Source organism: Scomber japonicus, chromosome 2 (genome assembly GCF_027409825.1).
Source record: "Scomber japonicus isolate fScoJap1 chromosome 2, fScoJap1.pri, whole genome shotgun sequence".
Lineage (NCBI taxonomy): Eukaryota > Metazoa > Chordata > Actinopteri > Scombriformes > Scombridae > Scomber > Scomber japonicus.
In genome coordinates this window covers 29,024,017-29,044,877 of record NC_070579.1, presented here as the reverse complement: position 1 = coordinate 29,044,877, position 20,861 = coordinate 29,024,017, and the positions used below count along the sequence as shown (strand labels likewise).

Here is a 20,861-nt window from a genome sequence, read left to right as displayed (position 1 = left end):
CACCAAAACATGTGACAGTAGGCAGCAGAAAAACTCGAGTGGATTAAACTGACACATTCAAAGGGATGCTGTATATCTAGAAACATTATAAAGCAACAGGCTCGTCTTATACCACAAGAGCTGCTGTTGCTGTATTTTTGTAATTCTTTAGAAATGTAAGACAGACATATTGAATTATTTATTAACTGTAGCAGCATTGTGTTGAAACCCTTATCCCTTTATTCAAGATAAAGAGACAACCTCCTCTTCAGTGCGCCTCAATGAGAAGTGTTGAATGACTGTTCGGTAGGCCCTCTTGTTGCATTGAAGTACTGGAGTCAGATTATTTGAGAGAAGCAAGGATGCAGTGCCTATCCAGTGACAAGACATGAGAATCAAACTTGCTCCTGAAGTGCTCTTATTCCACTAGAAAGTTCTTCCCACAGCTTGACCCACATCTTTCCCTTTCAGTGGGAATGAAAGAATATGACATCTGTTGGATGAATGTGTGTGAAATAGAGTGTGCAGAGCTTTCAGTGGAATAGAGTAAGCAATAATTGGATGTGAAGACCAAAGATTAGTCAGCTGTCACTCTACTGTCATCCTGTGAGTGGTGTTCAGACTTCATACTGTGTCTCCAGGAGCAGAGCACCTGTCCTGTGGAGATTTCACATATACTGTCAGTGTAGGTGTGGGGCTCAGATATTACAACAGTGTCATGATATGAAGGGCCCTGCTTTGATCTCCAGCTGTACCTGTGCAGAAGGTTTATTTTCATGTCCAGGTTTCCTCCAGGTGACCTTTGGAGGCTGTGAGTAGATGCGAGAGTGAGATTGTCTTTGTTATCTGCTGTGGACCAGCAGCATGGCAGGGGATTCTCTGCCATTGTCAGAAACTATAGAGAGACAATTTCCTACAACACGTTTAAGTTTGCCTCTGTTTCACTAGCTCACTCCCAAAAAATGCACTGCAGCACAGAGGGTCAGTCAAGTCAGACAAGAATAAACAGAATAATGAAAGTGAACAGCCATAGATGGTGACTCATTTGACATTGGACATTGACACATGTATTGCTCTCTGTAATCATTCATTCTGTTACTGATTATTAGAGCATTTCCTCCATATTGTTGCATGTAGGTAGAGGCTGTGGAGTGTGTCCTCTATCGCTCACATTGTAAGTGCATTATGAAGGGATCTGTTTGTGGCCAGTATGAACATGACAAATTAGTGCTGCAAAAAAACATGTTTCAATATTTATTTGGGCACTTGACTGACAATTTAAGACAAACCTGAAAAAGTGTTAACCCATCCTTTAATTTTTTACTTATAAACTACTAATGCCATAATACAGACATTCAGTGCTTGGTGCACTCTGAATAATGCAGCATCCAATTATGAATTCTTATAATGCTTGTCTCTGTGTGAACAGTCCAGCAGGGTCTGGTCTACAGAGTATGTGGTAAAGATGGTCGATGGGCACCAAAGAATACCAGCGAATGTGAGGACGACCCTGGGCAGGTGAGGTGTGTGTATACAGTACTGTGTGTCTGTGTGTGCATGTTCGTGCATGAGGTTGCATTAATTGTTTTCATGTTTGAAGACGCTAAGAGAAGCAAATGGTTAGATAGTATTATGACTGTGAGTGGGTTGACACTTGACACGATCTGAAATGAGTCAGTGTTGCAATTATCCCCATCTGTTCAAATAATTGTTTGGACCCTTTTTTTTTTTTTTTTTTTTTTTTTAACATTTTTTGTAAATCTAATCTAATCTAAATCTAATCTAAAGTGTGGCGTGTGTGTGTGTATGTGTGTGTGTGTGTGTGTGTGTGTGTGTGTGTGTGTGTGTGTACAAGCAACGCATGGAAGTAACAGACTCTATGTCTCCTGTTGGCTCTGCAGCAGCAGTATGGCCGCATCCTCAGTCAGTTTCGGATCATGTATACAGTGGGATACTCGCTCTCTCTGGGAGCTCTACTACTGGCCCTCGCAATCCTCATCACCTTCAGGTAGGACATGTAAGGGATTGAATAGGAGGAATAGATAAAAAGAAATGAAATAAAAGGGGGAAGGAAGAAGTAAAGGAATGATTACATAATAAAGGGAGTGACGAACAATGATAAAAAGAAAAGAGGGACAGTAAGCAAGAATAAAAGGACAGAAAGATCACAGAAGGGAGCAATGGAAAGAAGGAGGAAAGGGAAGATTCAAATTCAAGAGGGAAATGATGAGAAAGAAAGAAAGAAAGAAAGAAAGAAAGAAAGAAAGAAAGGATGTAGGAATCAAGGAAGGAAACAAAGTAAGGAAAAAGGGTGCTGCTGGAAAGGAGGGGAGGACAGAAACCAAGAAAGGAAGAGGAGAGTGAAGGAGTTCAGTAAAAAAAAAAGAACAACTGCTACATGCAGAGTGGTGAATGCAGCACAACAAAGTCAAATCACACACTGTCACCTCTATGACAGGAAGCTCCACTGTATGAGGAACAACATCCACATGAACCTGTTTGCCTCCTTCATCCTGAGAGCTGTGTCCATCCTGGTTAAAGATGCCCTGTTGACCCTCACACTGGACCCCAGGAGCAGCAGTGACACTCAGTCACAAGCCTGGGCGAACGCACCGGTTAGAGCAAACACACCACACCAACTTCGTCTGCTAGAAATATGCATATGCAGCTATTTTGCATGACAGCATAATAACAATATAATACCACTAATAAAAGACACATGTTTGCACGACATACTCCCACAGAAACCAGTACAGTATTTTTTGAATATCTGCATTTTTCTGTGGAAGAATGTACAGAACCTCTTTTTGTCAACATATATTTGAAATTCTATAAAAAGAAAAGTAAAAAGTGAATAACTACATAGAAATAAATCAATAAAATGTAATAATGATAATAATATAAATAGCAATAGTTATTTCATCTATATACATATAGATACATATACGCACAAGTATATGTAAGTATGTGTGAGTACATGCATACAATGTGTGTGTATGTGTGTTTACTCCTCGTCTAAGATGTGCACACTGAATAGGTCTATATATGTATTTGTTTTCCCAAGATCTACCTCTGTCCTACTGTTAGTCTGAATTTAGTTTACTTCATGAGTTAATTAGTCACTTCATTTCTCATTCACTTCGACCAACGTCTTTTATTCTCTATCTCTTAATTTCTAATTCTGTATGTTATTCTGTCTTTTTCTGAAATTACCTGTATTGTTAGTTTCCATCTGTGAACTGATGTGCATAATGCTTTTAGCCAAAACATTGTTCTTCACGTATTGGTCAAGTGGCTTTCCCTCGAAATAAATCTAATGAATGAGATTATTTCTATTTGTGATGACAGTCACATAATATACCTGTAAATAAGTGTCATACAATAGCTCATAAAGAAAAACGTGAAGGTACTAAAAAACTATCACCAGAGGACGAAGAAACCAACAGTGTTCCTTTCTTGCCAAACTTTCATGGGCGGAATACATCTCATATCATTATTTCATATAAAACGGCACAAAATGACACTGTGTCTGCATCAATCCATATTAAGTATAAGCCATAAGCACTTAAAGTGTACTGTGAATGTGATTGATAGCTCTTGTGTTATGGTGGAAGAGACAGTGGAAATGTATTTGCAGTTACAGTATGTTGTAACTTTTATTGCAGTGAAATGTGATGAACAAATACATGCTATATATGTGCATTCCCCAATCAAATGTTGTGTTATTTTGTGTGTGCTGGACAGCAATCCTTCTCCTATGATGTCAGCCAAGATACGAGTAGTATTGTGGTCCAACTTTATTGAACTGAACTAGGCAGACTATTTGACATTTACCTTTGTCTTTTATCTTTATTTGATGTTGGTGGAGTTTCCGCTTATCGCTTATTGTTTGTGTCCTTATCCCTGTCCTGATGTGTGTCAGGCTGTGACGTGGTGTCGTGCTGCCATGGTGATGATGCAATACAGTGTAATGGCCAACAACTACTGGCTGCTGGTGGAGGGCATCTACCTACACAGCCTGCTGGTCATTACTGTGTTCAGTGAGAAGAAATACTTCTACATTTACATGGCCATTGGCTGGGGTAAGAACCAATTCTAAAATCTATCAATGATGACTTCAAACTGCTGGCTACTTTATCACTTTAGCCTGTTATATCTTAACTGTTCCTCACTGGTTACCAGTAATCAGCAACTTCTATGTTTATCATCAAACCTCAAGAGGAAGTTAGTCAGGTACCAGAAATGTTAACAGAAGTGTACACAAACTAATAAAAAATGACAGAGCAGCTGTGTTGACAGGTGCGTGTTCTCAGAGCATGTCAGGTGATTCACAGAGGTGACAGATATGTCTGAGGACATCTAGTGGGCAGGTGTTGGATGACAGGCTCTGAAATTACAACTTAGGGTGAATGTACGAGCAGATACATCAAGACTTTTGTCCACTTGCAAAACTCTAATCAGATCATTAACCAGAATCCTCAGTCATACTCACGCACGACCCATATCACCCCCATCCTCTCCCAACTGCACTGGCTACCGGTAGCGTCATGTATAAAATACAAAATCCTACTTCTCACCTTCAAGGCCCTCCATAACCTGGCTCCAACATATCTCTGCAAACTCCTGTCACCCTACTCTCCCCCTCAGTGCCTCTGATCCTCCACCTCCAACCTCCTCACAGTCCCACGCACCGCAAACTGTCCACCTTGGGAGGCCGGTCCTTTATCATTTCTAAATATATTATGCATTCAGCCTGCTATTCTGAGATCTTTTCAGTATATAGTTATCTTGAGATTTCAAACCTTTTTCATTTTCTCATTATTATAGCTTATAAACCTCCACTTGTTTAGAGATTGCAAACAATGGCTGTGCCACAATTCCAATTTTACTGTCCCAAGTTTCGTTCTATCCTGATATAACAGACTTTAATCACTGTTAATCAAGGTTGGATGCAGTTTTTTGTTTTATAGAGCTTTCAAGTCTTCATTCGTGAAGATGAGAATTGAATTAGATGTCTTGAGATAATGAGATTTTGACATTGTGATCATTAGAAAATCATATTTAATGATGCATCTCGGGTAATGGTGTAATAAAAACACTTTCATAGTCATGACAGGGATAGACAATAAATATAGCACAATTGTAATTTGTTGAACACATCAGCTAAGTAGTCTGATATGGAGCTTCGGATGAACAAATGGGTAAAGTATGTTGTCATCAATTAAGTGCTAAATCATGACTGTATTGTTCAACCTGGACCCTATTTTCCCATATTTTGTGTTGAAGTGACTAATGGGGACAACAATTTTTTAAATTAGTCCAGAATTGAGTAAGAACGCTTCAGCTGGCAGCTGTGAAACAGCCAGCTGTGTAATCCCTCACACACTGTGTTTTTACCACCAACAAAATCAGATTGCTATTATAAGTGTCTGACAACATTATGGAAAGAACCACACAGAGAAATAAAATGCCCTCAATCTGAAATCTTGCAAGAGTTGAGTTGTTAAAATCAACTAAATATTCAGTCAAGAGTTGGAGAGAAGAGTGCTGGGTTAAGATTGCTGTGTTGGAGTGCAGAAAGTTTAATGAAGCATTGCATTAGTTCATGCAGGACATGGAAGTCATACGCCCTAGCTGTAATCAGCTGACAGCCACTGATAGAATCAGCACACCTTATCAGTCACACACCAATCACAGGCGGTCCCTTTAAGTATGACTCCCACCTATACTGATCTTGCTTCATTATTGCTCACACTGCTGCTGGCAAAGCTTGCCTCCACCAAACCAACCTTTCACATTTCTGGTTCAGGGTCCCATCATGGCTCTAGGGTCAATCTGCAATTCATGTCTTGCTTTCAGCCCACTCTGCAGGGGGGTTTTGCATTGCACTCCCTGTTTTTAGCTCAGCATGCTGTTGGCTAATCCAGGGAGCATCTTAGAGTGGAGCCTTCAACGCCAAGTAAAACTGTATTAACATTTGTTGCAATAAATGGTTTAATTTAGGATGGATTCCTCTCTATGGTCCTTTCCATAATGTTGTCAGCCACTTATAATAACAATCTGAGCCTGTCCGTGGCAAAAAACAAGCACTTTTAGTGTACGTTCATTAATGGGGCACAATTACATTACATTGCTGCTGGCTACTGCCTGCAGTGCTTTTGCTTAATACAGAAATTGTTGTCCCTGTTAGTCACTTAGACACAAAAAGATGAGAAAAAAGTCAAGGTTAAAAATAATACTGAGAGTTAAATTTCCCTTTAACTTTGAAAAGTCATATTGTACCTCTTTGATTCTCAGGTGCACCACTCATATTCGTATTGCCATGGATCACAGTGAAATATCTCTATGAGAATGAGGAGTAAGTTTGATCCTTTTTCTAATACCATTGCATCAAATGAAAGGCTGTAAGGTACATATCTATCATCTTATATATGTGACGTGTGAGGAGAGGTGGCTGTATTTTTTTACAGTAAAAAAAATCTGAATCACAGTGACAACAGCAGTAAGTTACAATCTGTGTGTGTGTGTGTGTGTGTGTGTGTGTGTGTGTGTGTGTGTGTGTGTATACAGGTGCTGGGAAAGGAATATTAACATGGGATATTGGTGGATCATCCGTTCTCCCATACTGTTTGCTTATCTGGTAAGACTATCTTTCTGTCTTGTAATTGACCAACATGACAGTGGATATTCAAGTCCAAAGTGTTCTGGCATGTGATCAAGCTACAGATACACAAACATAGCCAGCAAGTGGTATTCGACAACTGTGTCTTGACAGATGGTGCTGTGGGTAGATGATCACATGTTTGTATGTGGGTATCTGGACTAGGCAGGTTGAAAATGTACTGGAGGTAATGTAGTTTTTGGAGAAACAAAAAAAATCAACCCATCAAACAATTGAAACTCTCATCTTTGACTTCTATCAATCATTTTACAAATTCCTAACATCAGTCGTTGTACATTGATCTCTCCTTGCTAAATATTCTGTGTCAACAGGATTCTACTCTGCAGTCAAGTGTAGCTTCTCATGATGTTATAAAGTAAACATGATTTCAGCAGCGAAGGCAAACATCTGGACCATTTCAGATCTCCTGATGATGTCAAGCTCTTACTGCTGGGCACTAATACAGGACATTTACTCTTGATTTTGAACATACAGTAATTGCTAACTGATCTCAGTCAAAGTCACTCTCTCAGACTTTTATCTATACTGTAGATAGAGCAACAGTGTTTGATAGTGGGCATGTCATTTGAAAGTTGAAGGAATATTTTGACATTGCTAGCCAAGAAATAGTCCAGCATATAACCTCTGTACAGATTGTATTAATTATATAAAAACATATAAATTTATGAGCTTTATAAATGTAGGTAGGCAGACGTTTTTTGTTTTTTTTTACCCTTTGGACAGAGTCTTCCAGTCTTTATATTAAGCTAACTCAATTGGTTACTGACTGTAACTTTATAGATGTGAGATTGAAAGAAAGCAAATAAACATAATTCACACTAGCCCTCTAAGGTATGGAAGATAAAAATTTTAAAATCAAACCACAGAATAAAATGAAATATAATACACATTGTTATTTGGATTTCCTTATATGTATGCATTTGTGCTATAATGATTATGTTCATGCCACATTAAAATCAAATCACAATGCAGAAAACAGAGTATTGCATTTCAAGTGTTCTTGTACAGTAGATAAATGTGTTGATGTTGACAGTACACATAAAAAGAAAATACAAACAAAATAGTGTATTATATTTCATTAAGCATATGAAATCTTATCTACTAAAGTCCCTGTAATCACCTTCAATAGCTTCAGCAATAAAGTGGATCCAGAATCAGCTGTTAATACACAGATACAAATGATAGCAGCCTTACTGAATTGAGAATTTCCAAATAACCTAATTTGTCAATCAATCAAATCAAATTATACAACTCCCAGATGGAATTCCCACCCCTTGTTGGAAGCTGAACATATATGGCTCAATGATATATACTCTCATTGCTGTTCCTGCACTTCCAGGCATGTACATCTGGTTTTCACGGTCAGATAATCTGTAACACGCACACACACACACACACACACACACACACACACACACACACACACACACACACACACACACACACACACACACACACACACACACACACACACACACATACACACATACTTTTTTTAGATGTTGAATTCCTGCATGTTTGCTGCATCTTGTTCCCATAGAGACAAATAACATTATGGATGGACACACTTATGAGCACAAGTGCACATTAGCAGTAGCAACCTTTGTGACCTAATGCAAAAGTGTACGTGTACTCTCTCTCACACACACACATAGAAGATTAACAGTAGCAAACTTTGTGACCTAATTCAGAAGCGTACGTGTACACACACACACAAAACCCATACATTTCCTGGACTGTGTACTCAGTGGAAAACACTCCTCTTTATTGTAATCATACAGTTGTGTAACAGAAGTAATGTTATATGTCATCCTGCAACAATCCCAAACACAACCCTGCAGTTCAAGCTTTGTTCACACACGCACACACATATCACACCTAAATACACTCCATTTGTGCGCACACACACACACACACACACACACACACACACAGACACAGACATACATACTGTGATGTAGTGCAGAACCCTCACTGATGACAGAAAACATTAATTATTACAACACTCAAGTTATTAGCTCTCCAAGTTTGGTAACTTGTGTATGTTTGTCTTGACAGATCTGTTTATGTGTGTGTGTGTGTGTGTGTGTGTGTGTGTGTGTGTGTGTGTGTGTGTGTGTGTGTGTGTGTGTGTATGTGTGAGAGAGAGAAATTATATGTCCAATAATGGCCTTTTTTTGGACTTACTCTGTCTCTCAAACACACAAGAAGTCACAAATGCCAAAAGCGTCCTTGGGTTTCATCAAAAGTCTGTAGACCATTTTTACCATATTTGCCTCCATTTAACCTCGCTTCTCTTCTATTTTGGTTTCAGATTAACTTCTTCATATTCATCCGAATTATCAAAATCCTGATGTCTAAACTAAGAGCTCATCAGATGAGATACACTGACTACAAGTTCAGGTGAGACTAATGTTTTGTATTGGCAGTGTATTTGCTGGAGCTGGTTTTGATCCTAAATCTGCAGCATTATGGATTCATGCTTTTAAAAATGGGGCCACGTGCAAGGACACATGTGTACATCCTCTAGATGGTTTAATGCTATTTCTGTATTACTGTGATATAGCATCACACTAACAAAGAAAAGAAAGAAGACTCATAGCAAGCAAACAGGAATGTAAACAATGTCGGTTCTATGGGGAAGGAAATGCATTCACCACATGAATTAGGCCTCAAGGATACAGATAATGTGTTTTGGTGAGAAACAGTGAAGGAACACATAACTTTGTTTGATTAGAAAACAAATCTAACTGAGTAACTAACATTTTACTACCTTATTTTAGTTTAGACTATATCCATTTTGAAATAATAATAAATGCATTTCCCCTATTTCTACTCTGGTTCAGATTAGCTAAATCTACTCTGACTCTCATCCCTCTGCTGGGGATCCACGCCATCCTCTTCACCTTCGTCATCGACGAGTCCGTCCCTAAAGGCTCCATGCTGCGCCTCATTCGCCTCTTCTGTGACCTCCTATTCAACTCCTTCCAGGTCAGAGTTCACCTATACAAGAAGCTTAACTCATTCATATTTGCATTCTCCAATATTTCACCACACACTTGTTTTCTCTTTCTTTATACCCTGTTTTTATGAGACATATCATTTATAAGCCTACAGTTTCTTCAGAATGACACTCGGTAGCCAACTGTATACTCTCATATGTTCAATCACCTTATATTTTTAGAGCATTGAGCACTACTGTGCTTCTATCATAAATGCTCTACGGCAAACATTAACTTCTTCTGATTTACAATATTAAAATGTTTTTTTTTATATTATTTTACTGTAAAATGTTCCAGTCATTTTCATTTAGGAAAGAGTAAAACATGGACCTGAAGTAAACCAATGTATGATCACACACATCTCAATGTGTCATGACCTCTCATGCATTTTAGGGACAAGTTCTACAGCAGATAGTTATAGCGAATATTGCAGGAATTATTAATAATAACAATAAGATAAGATGGAATGCTGAGGGCCTTTTCCAGTATCTGTCATGATTTAAATGTTAAAACTCCACCTTCTCTTTTAGGGCCTGCTTGTTGCCATCCTGTACTGCTTTGTCAACAAAGAGGTGAGACAGATGTATTTTCATGTTGAGAACCACTTTAATTTAATCTCTGCCACTGCTGCTTTCCCTTCATAGAGAAGATAGATTTTACATAACTATTGTTCCTGTTGCTGGCCTTTATCACTCCTTTGCTATCTCTAAAAGCTCCATCTTTATTCAAGCTCCACTTAATTCTTTTGTCTACAAAATGGACACAACATCATCCGCCTGCTAATCTCTAAACTTTTAAATGTAGTCATTGGCAGGAGACATTCATCCAATAGAGTGCTTAGAGTGCTTATTTAATCTTCATCACAATCTTCACGTGTCTCCCTGCTATCTCTGTGCTGTCCCTTCATCCTCCAGGTGCAGTCGGAGATGCTGAAAAAATGGAAGAGGTGGAAGCTGGGTAAGGACATTGATGAGGAGTACCGCCATACCCACAGCCAAACACCGCACATCAAGAGCGGCAGCATCGCTACTGGCAATCTGCCCGACAATAATGCCAGTGAACCCAGCGGTGACTCGCCTCACCTCAAAAAGGCCAACAGAGCTCCTTCCTGCTCCACTGCACCCGAGGAGAACCGCCGATTAGTTGTCTCCTACAGCAATGGGACGGGGAAAGGCAATCCCGCCAAGCGCAAACACACCTTACAGTTGTCTTTTTTGCCCCACCGAAGCAACGCCAGTCAAGCCAGCACTACCACAGAGGACGTGTTTCAGGAAGAGAGGGCGCAGTGCCACACTTACCCTCTGGAAGGAGAGGAGACTAATGTCTGAGCGGGGGCAGAAAGATGACCTGCTCTGAAGCCTCATCACACAAACTCTCATTGAATGTGGTCATCGCTGTTTCAGATTAGTGTTCATCATGCACCAACAAGTCAAGACTGATCAGCTTTTCACTGCTGCGCAACATTTCAGGAAGTAACGTTTCAACCAGCCCAGCTGCAAATGAATATTTATTGGTTTTGGGACCTTGAGCGAAAAAGCACTTATTGACTTAAGACATCAGGAATGATTAGATAAATTAAAATGAAATTCTAGTGGTGTTCAGTGTGCGTGTGTGTGCGTGTGTGTGTGTGTGTGTGCGTGCATATGGAGGAATGCCATTTCAACACTGACCTTACATCTTGTCATCTGTTCTGCTGGTGCCATTGGAGTAGGCTTGTGTTGTGTGTCTGTTTGCTGCAATGGATGCTCATTTGTGGTACTCTCCTACATGAACCTCACAGTGTCAATTTTCTTTTTCTTTTTTATGAAACTGAATGTGGACTGCAGCATGCATGCCTCTGACGCATTTCCCATCATTCAAATGCAGAGACAGTGAACACAACAATGAAGACGTCTTGTTCATGGAGATAAGAGGAAAGGCAGAACTGAGCCATTCCCCGTAGACTACTGACTCTGGTTCTGCTGATGCAGTCTTGTAGAGGACAGGCTCTTTGATTTTCAAAAAGACTGAACGCTGTGCTGTAATGTTTAAGTTATTGTGGTTTTAAATGACCAAGGCCAAATATAAGAGTATTAATATATCATGGCAGGTTTTACGTGAACTGGGGAAATCAAACATCAAATTCATTTCTCTTTTTTTCCATACCAACCCTCATTTTCCTCATTTATCCAGCGAGGAGAGTAAATTTAACATCTTGATTTGACAGACAGTTAATTGGATGAAAAGCAATTCAGCAAAATGAATCTTTGGTGCTTTACATAAACCAAAGTTGCTCTAGATCACAATGATCATACCGCTTCAATATGCTGCAATCACTGTCCATGCAGCTGTACATTTATTCAGTGTTCTGCAAACACACAAGGAGACTGGAGGCAGACTTTTTACACAGTGAACAGTATGTACTGACTTGAAAAGTCCTTTTATATGCCAGAAGGGTTTCGACTGTAAAGAGACGGTGATTCATTTCATCGCATAATGTGTTTGGATTTATTGTTAAAAAGAGCAACACATTAACAATGACGGAATTAAGTAGTTACCATTCTTTGCATTATGAAAATGAGAGAACTGAAACAACATTTTTGGGGGGGGGGGGGGGGGGGGGGGTTAAAAGTCACATTGAGTTCAGAAATTGATTGAATTGGATTGGATTGTGCAGTCAATATATTCTAAACATGATAGCTTTCAACCACAATGGAGCCAACAAGAGTGTTCACAAAGGGATTCCTGAAGGACTTTTATGATCAAGGAGGGAAAGATATTCTGTTGTGCACCCTACACTGTAAATACTGATAAAACTGAATATTATAGGCAAAGACAGGTGGGTGGAGGGATATGTTGTTGTTCTGTGTATTTGCTTGCGGCACAGGTGACTCAAAAATCAAAATGAACAAATTATTTTGAGAAGAGAGTCTGTTTCACAGAACATGACTGTACCTACGAAGTCCTGCCTCATAATTTAAAATGGGCCCGAAGCAAACAGTGTCATATGAAAGAAAGCTAAAAGTTTTATATAATGGCCAATTGTTGTGTCTCATCATCTCTGTCTCTGTGGATCACATTAAAATGAATTCTGTCAGCAAAAATGTGTCAGTATATATTGTGTCAACTCACCGTATGAGAGCAAGGCACTATTATTGTATCAAACGCTCAGATAGTTGTCATTCCTCCATAATTAGATGACATTACAGTCAAATATTTGGTATCTAATTGACAATTTGTGGTGTAGAACATGATTCAAAATTGGCTGAAAAGCACATATTAGACACATAAATCACATAGATTCCTCTGTGTGTGTGCTCATGCATATCATTGTGTAGTTATTTCCTCTTGAGATTATTGCAACATGAAATTATAGTGCCTCATCTGTGTTGTAGTGCAGAAGGTAATAAGTTGTCAGCAGATGAATAATGTATTGCTCATGCAGACTTGTCCAATAATGTATGTGTGTATGCTCGTTCTTGTATGTATTTGATCTCAAAATCTCTTTGAATTCACCTCCCTCCACATGCTCCACACTTGTATTTACATATAACTGTCTCTCTGCATGGTAGATAAAGCCAGCAGAGAATATTAGTTAAGGACAGCTCATATGTCTCTCAGGAGAATTGCTTGGCTATCACTACATATAGACAGACGGTTCTGTATTTTGCAACATAGAGTTAGTTATAAAAATGCAGATCTTGAGGGTTTAAACAGGTGTGCATCTTGATACTCGTACACTTTCATTTAAACGTATCACTTAATCTTCTTTATCTGCTTCTCAAAGTCTCTTACTGGTTTCTAGTTATTCAGAGTTGCAGCCCCAAGCCAGCTGCCAGCCACATCCATTCATTCCATTCAGATAAACAAGGGCCCATCATGGACCTGTCACGGACCAGCCAGCAATTCTCTGCATCTGTACAATGATGTTTTTCTTTTTACAGAAAAGTCAGAGCTATAAGAAAACAAAAAAATATTTGATGTTAACAATTACATTCAAAATGTATGAAGAAATGGAATTGGAAGAAATTTAGGAGTTTTTCTAGGTTAGACATAGGAAGTTGCCAAACCTTAATTGCATTGCTCAAAGGACCAGTGCTATTAATTTGTTTAATGATATAGTGATACATGGTTCATGAGCAAGCATTTAAAGATCCCCTCCAGACAAATAAAACGACTCTGCTTAGAATCATAATTTGTGTTGAAACTGTTTAAGCATTCTGACCTGACGAAGATTCAAGTAAGATGGAAACATCCAGATTATACTTTGTGACTTGGAGTAAGTGTGCAGGCATTTCCTTTCATTTATACTGCTTCCTAATGGCTTTGCACCTACGTGACATGCTTTATAATTACTGTCCTTCAATAGTAAAGTTTATGTAAAACAGCTATTTTTTTACCAATAGAGCAAAAAGTTGCTTACTTATTGTTAAATGACTAACCAGAAACTAATATGCAAATTCTCAGACAAAACAAAATGTTAAAATACGGAAATCCAGCCCAAGATATCACAAAAACAGATTAAATAGTTGATTTTGTGCTGACTCTATACCCATACAAGAAATATCTATTTTAAGGACTCTCATATTATTTTAACTATACTGGGACCAGTTTATACTCTGGATGGACATTTGTAAGTCTGTGGGGAGGATTGTGGAAAATACATTACACGGAAGGTCACTAAAAACACATCACAGTGGTCAAAAATCTTCCATACATCCTCCCCAAAACCCCCTCCCCCTCAGGATCACTCTGCTAAAACCATCTGAAAGTAGATTCAGCTTTTTTACAGCAATGATCTGAATTTCAGCACAGAAGCACAGCCAAATAGACAACAGATGTGCAAAAACATCTCAATTCCAGGTATCACTGTCACAACATCTCCAGTTACTGTTAGACTTATGAATATAAGTTTGCGGGACAGATCAGGATATAACCACTATGTACGTTAAAAACACAAAATACGTTATTATGCTTGGTATCTAGGATATTTACAGTTAGAAGAACACTTTACAAAATGTCATATAACGCTGCCTTTGAATCAGTTCAGTTCCATAAAGCCGACATTATCTCATGTCTCAGGTGTTTTTGGGTTTGTGTGTTTTTAAATATAAAACCGAGCTGATCATTTCCAGATCTCAGTGCTAGCTAGGCCATTACAATTATATTATTTACAGTATATGTCTTTTTATTGACAGTACCAGTCAAAGGTTTTAACACACCTTCCCTTCTAGTTCTCTAGAATGAGAAACTGTCTGACTAGTCCTGGAAACAAAGAATATTTTAGTAACAGTTAAGATAGATTATAATATCAACACTGTTACTGCTATTACTGGCAGGCTTAGCAACAATATTACATTGTTAAACATCACATTGAAATAATAGTACACTATAGTAATAATAGTATACTGTAATGTTTAAAAGGTAATACTGTTGACTACAGCTGCCAGTAGTTTACTGTCATTGATTAAATTTTTCTTTCCCATCAATGTTAATATTACACTGTCATAGTCTTTGCTACCTGTATGACACAAATGCTTTCCTTTCCTGCACTGCCTGGGTTTTTTCAGCACAATAGACCATTACACTGACAGAGAGATTCCTCTGCCAAAGTAGTTGATCATTAATGTTGGCAGTGACTAGTTGATGGCTAACTGGGAACATTCCTTCAGCTGTTTGACAGGAAATTATAAATAACTAGTTTTGGAGTGTCGCAGACGGATAGAAGGTAACAAAATAACAAAATGGATGTTTTAAGAGACAAATATGTGCTCAGTTGTGTTCCTGTTCTCTCTTGCTCAACAAGTCAACAATATAGAGTATGTGAAAAAAAGCACGATTCATGTAGTCAGATGAGGGTGTCTTCACCAAAGAGATCAACATTTGTTTGATAGAAGAATAAGACTCTGAGTTTTACTGGCGAGAGGTGCAGCTGCGGCACTTTTCTGGCAGATGAGCTGACAAGTTATTAGCAGTTAAAGACATCTGAGCCAAGTATGGAAGAAATCATCATCTATCTCTGTCTGATTCCATTGCTGTTACATATATTACAGCTGAATGAGCCATCAGTCATCTGCATTCAGTATCAGTCGCAGAGCCCGCAGGACTGACACGAAGGAGGCACGCTGAAGTTGTGAGAGATGGCTCTTCAGGGATTTTCAGACTCAGGAAAACACAGATGATGGGAAAAGTTCAGCCAGAGCAGCCAAAACATAGATCAAGTGTTACTAATAAAAATACACACAAGTGCAATATAGGGTCCGCAGTTCAAACTACTTTACATAACACTCAGCTGAATGCATGTGTCCTTTTTCTCTTCTCTGACTGCATTATTCTTCTTAAACACCTTCTGAGAAACAGAAAAACTTTAAAACCCAAGCTTAAATATAAATAATGTTTCAACATTTTGAGAAACACATAATGCCACATGAGATAATCATGCTTTAGTTGATTGTAACAGTTATATTTTAACAATGTTACTCGCAGCTAAAGCCTGATTCAAAGTAATTGTTTAAGGTCAAGGAAAGGTTGCACACTCACACTGTTAAATATTTAACCAAAACCACAATCTTTTCTTGATCAGTATCAGCACATAGCACTTCCTTTATTGGAAGAAAATGTTACTGGTGAACACAACAACTACATTCTCCTTTTTGTATCTCAAATAACTATCAAACAAATTGAGATAATTAAGTAGAAACATCACTAGCCTATTATGTTTGGTTGAAATCCTCCAGAAGGCCTTTTTTCTAATTTGAAAATATTTCCATAATGATTTGTTATGATCATTTTTATACATTTTTCTAAGAAGAGTTGCATGGACTCTCTCTGCATACCTGGCTGTTAGCATTACTAAGTGTGATTAAATACTGTAAACATGGAAGATCAGATTTGTCTAGTGTCAATACAAACATGATTACAAAGTCTAAGCGCAGTTACAATGCACTTATCTTACAGGCAGCTGGAGAATCCATCTTGTCAAGCACCTCAGGAGCTTGTGAACCAGCAGTGGTTCAAACCAATCAGTGTCCTATGAGGAGCTCCTGGCAGCTACAGGGGTGGATTAGGTGTGATGACAGGGAGAAGTTAGTCTGTGATAGAATCAGAGCCCAATGGCTCATACTCATGAAAAACAGCTGGTGCCTGTAGCTGCTAAAAACATTAGATTTTAACATGTCAAAGTTACTAACTGTTACAAACACCACATACTTTTCAATTAAACAGCCGTTCTGTTTTTACTTTCATGTGTGTTTCTGTGACTAGCAGCATATCCAGGCTGTGTGTGCAGCTCAGGTCGGGTCTGTCACCCTGTAACATTATCCACTTTTGTCTTCTTCAAGGCTCAGTTTTTCAGTTCAGCAGCTAATAAAAACTAAGTTCTGGGTGCATCCCACCACATAGTAACTTTTAGGCATTTTACTGTTGTTTGCGAGCAGACAGAAGTCACAAGGTGGCACCTTCAATCAGTGCAAAGTCAATGGAGAGAAATTGTTTTCCCATTTGTGGTGGGTGGGACTTAATTGCACTTTGTCTCTAAAGACAGTGATAGACAGATGGTTAATCCGATCATCTGCCAAGTATTTACTTGAAAGTGCCTGACTTTTTCCAACAGTTTCCAATGACGACTTCTCAGATGGTTCTGAGTATCAAACCATCTGGTGCATCAGGTTAACAGTGTACATCTATGACTTATTTTACCTCCCAGAAAACTAACAGAAGAAAAAAAATCAAATTCATGACAATAAAATTCAACATAATTTTTTGTCACATACTGTAGAAATGTTCAGTTTTCTCTTTTTTTAATTTTCCGTGTACAGGAAAATTCAACTTTATCTAAAATCAACCAGAGATATATTGTTTGATTTGTCACTCCTTAACGACACGTTGTTAAAATGTGATATTTATCCAAGCTTTTCTATCACAGTTAGGTGTCACTGTCGATGGCTCCCCTGTGGCTATGGTTTCAAAGAGCAAAATAAATACTGAAATACGTCTGCTCCTTACAGCTACAATACATTGATTTAGCCATTTTCTTCAAATTCAAGGTAACAGCCCATATGTGTTGCTTTACAGTAGGAGCAACATTTGATTTGTATCGCAGACCAAATTACATTGTGCTCATGAGGTGGGTTATGATTTTTATGCAATATTTACAACACGTTCACCCTTCCCACCTCACAAACACCTTCTCACACAAATGTGAACATTGTTTTTTTCCCCTCTTCCTTCACATTTGTGTGATTGCAAGCCTCACCCAGTCTTGTTGTAGGACTCAAGTACTTTACACAATAGTGCTGTCACTGCTGATTGATTTCTGCTCTGTGTAGCTTCTCTGTCATTGTTATGTCACTGTTTTTGTCCTGCTACTGAAATAACTTTTCCCGACTTCGTGCAGCGCGTGTATACGACTTCCTATCCAATTTTAACTCACAGGAAGTCAGCGACTCAAACAACACAGACAGACAGAAACAGAGATTTCCACAGAAAATCATGCACACACATTAAGGATGATGATGCTGGTGATGAAGAGTTGAAGGAACCATTGTGGAAAATTGGATTTAACGTTTAAATATTTATTCATTCAATACTGAAAATAATATATTTAATCCTTCATTCATTAATTATTTAAGGGTTTGACTCAGTGATGATGATGATTATTTCCTTTCAATCACATCTTCGCCCTCTGCTTTACCACCTTTCTCATGATTGAAGATCTTCACAAAACTGAGTATTTCTCAGGGCTCATGATGATCTTACTTCAGTTCGTAGCTATATTAACCTCAGACCTGAAACTGAGAATAGAGAGAAACAGAACCTAAACTGGATGGACTGAAAGGAACTGCAAGGATTGACCATCATACTCTGACTTTGTTTGCTTTTTCTGTATCCCATCGTATCTCATACTTTGTGAACTATTGCACAAAAACTTTGTTCAGTGACAATGTACAATGAATCAAAAATCATGTAATTATTAAACAGGTTACAGAATAACAAGGTTGTGATGCCTTCAAAGGACTTTCATTTTAATAGGCAGACGATTAGTATCCAAATGACTCACAGCACAATGACTGACTGCAAATTAAGAGATAGAGAAAAAAAAGAAATGAAACAATCAGAGAGCAAAGAGAAACATTTCAAACAAGAAGGAATATGAAACTGACCTTTATGAAGTGCCGTTTCAAAATCCGTCAAACTACGTCAAACAAGAGGTGAAATGAGGATTTTCTGAGAGAATCTTCATTTGGATGAGCTTGTCTGTCTTCTGAGACACTGCTTTTTCCTAGGGTGGCCTTAGTTCCTCTCCCAAAGAAGTACCTTAAAAAAACAATAAATAGGCTACTGTCCCATCTTTTAGCACACCTTGGAAACTGATAGATATCTAGACCAAACAGTCTTTCAGTTCAGACCTTTGGGTTTTTAACATTCGCACTCAGCCTTCTCAAAAGTGAGTGTAATACTCCATGATTATTAAGGTAATTTTTTGTTCTTTGTTTTATATTTGTTAGGAGTTGTTTAGAGTTTTTAAAGTTCCGGTTCACCTGTTGTAGCATAGGGACTTAATTAGTGAAACACACAAAGGATGCATTAGTGACGTCGGTCCAAACTCCCGGGAAAACTACTACGGCTATTGTACAGGTAAAACGTGTCTTGTGATGCTCTCTGTTTATCTGTTAAGCTAGCACTTTAAGAGTCATTTATAGTGGCTGGAACTGCATGTAAACGCAACAATAGACTTTTAATAGCGTATTAATAAGTTTTATCTTTGTATTTTCTCGCCAAAAACGGTCGTAACTTTAGTTAAATTTGACGACGTTTCTCCTCATTAGCATGTTGTGTGACTCGCTGCAGGAGACATAGACCCTGCTGCAGTGTGTGAGAGTGCTGCTGACTGACCTGTGCTACTTTCAAAGGTGCGTTTTGATGTTAAAGTGTTATTTGTATTTTGTTAAAAGCACTTATAGAGGGATTACATTAAATGAGTAGTTTATAAAAACAAGCGCATTGTTTTGGTCTACCTTTAGTCCACCTTATTATTTTTCTTGTGAATGGATGCTTATTTTTGTAAATTAAATACATTTATTTATAATATATTATTAATTAATTTATTTTCCCCTGTAATTATTAATTTCAATTTAATTGTAGAGGCATACATTTTGCTGTGCACATTTTATTTTAAGCTACATTAGTATTTTGTTATTAAAAAAAACTACTACAACTATTGTGTTGGAGACAGAGACAGACCTTGCTGCAGTGTGTGTGTGTGTATATATATATATATATATATATATATATATATATATATATATATATATATATATATATATATAGTTTGTGTGTGCTCACTGTACCCTGTGCTGCTCTTATAGAATAAACATCCAGATCCTGATTCCTGGGCCCTGTTCCATAAAGCAGGATTACCAAATAAGCCAGGTTTATTTCATTAGTCTGGCTCATTTTACAGCAGATTCGGTTCCATAAAGCAAGCTCAGCATAGTTCAAGCTCAGTTTACACGGCAACTTATGCTGGCAAACTAACCTGGTCCGGACCAGGCTTATTGTCAGGCTTAGCCTGAGTTGCTGCTTATCCTGAAAGAAAAGAGATGATTTAACATATTATTTGGCTTCATTAATCACCATAATTTAAAAACTTAATACTCATATACATACATACATACATAAATTCATACTCATATAGTCAACTTAATTTTATATATATATATATACAGTATATATGTATTTTTCTGTTTGTGAAGGCGTGTCCCTTGATTGAGGAGCTTACATGACAGAGCTGCTATAGTACACAGGGCACTGCAACAAGAGCACACCATCAGAGACAGATCAGACCCATTCAATCGATCAGCAATTTCCTGCCAGCCTTTTTCTTGGATTTTATTTATTGTTTTTTTTAAAGATTTTGTTGACATAGACACCTTTTATTAAGCAGGAGACATGGGGGGGGGGGGTGGGGGTGACATGCGGCAAAGGACCTCCGATCGGGATTTGAACCGGGTTCGGCTGCATTAATGGCATGCGCTCTAACCACTCGACCACCTGTGCGCCTTATTTATTGTTTTTTTGTGATCATATGTTTAAACTCTTCATACGTCTTCACTAGAAGTGTGTGCTAGAGACTGCTGCTGCACTGTGGCTCTGCTGTGGTGGATTTTGTCATTGTGAATCTGTTTGATCTGTGTTCGACATCATGGGCTGCATGTGAA

The 20,861-nt window shown here is 38.2% G+C and overlaps 1 protein-coding gene across 1 annotated transcript in view; it reads left to right on the top strand.

Moving 5' to 3' along the window:
• gcgrb (glucagon receptor b) overlaps positions 1–11,101 on the top strand; it is a 45,202-nt gene extending 34,101 nt beyond the window's left edge. The window contains exons 5-14 of the mRNA XM_053331652.1: positions 1,409–1,497; positions 1,881–1,987; positions 2,438–2,594; positions 3,902–4,061; positions 6,277–6,337; positions 6,550–6,619; positions 8,976–9,064; positions 9,508–9,652; positions 10,194–10,235; positions 10,578–11,101. Coding sequence (XP_053187627.1) covers positions 1,409–1,497; positions 1,881–1,987; positions 2,438–2,594; positions 3,902–4,061; positions 6,277–6,337; positions 6,550–6,619; positions 8,976–9,064; positions 9,508–9,652; positions 10,194–10,235; positions 10,578–10,991 — 1,334 coding nt within the window. The 3' untranslated portion in view covers positions 10,992–11,101. The remainder of the gene's footprint in view (positions 1–1,408; positions 1,498–1,880; positions 1,988–2,437; positions 2,595–3,901; positions 4,062–6,276; positions 6,338–6,549; positions 6,620–8,975; positions 9,065–9,507; positions 9,653–10,193; positions 10,236–10,577) is intronic.
• The last annotated feature ends 9,760 nt before the right edge of the window (positions 11,102–20,861 follow it).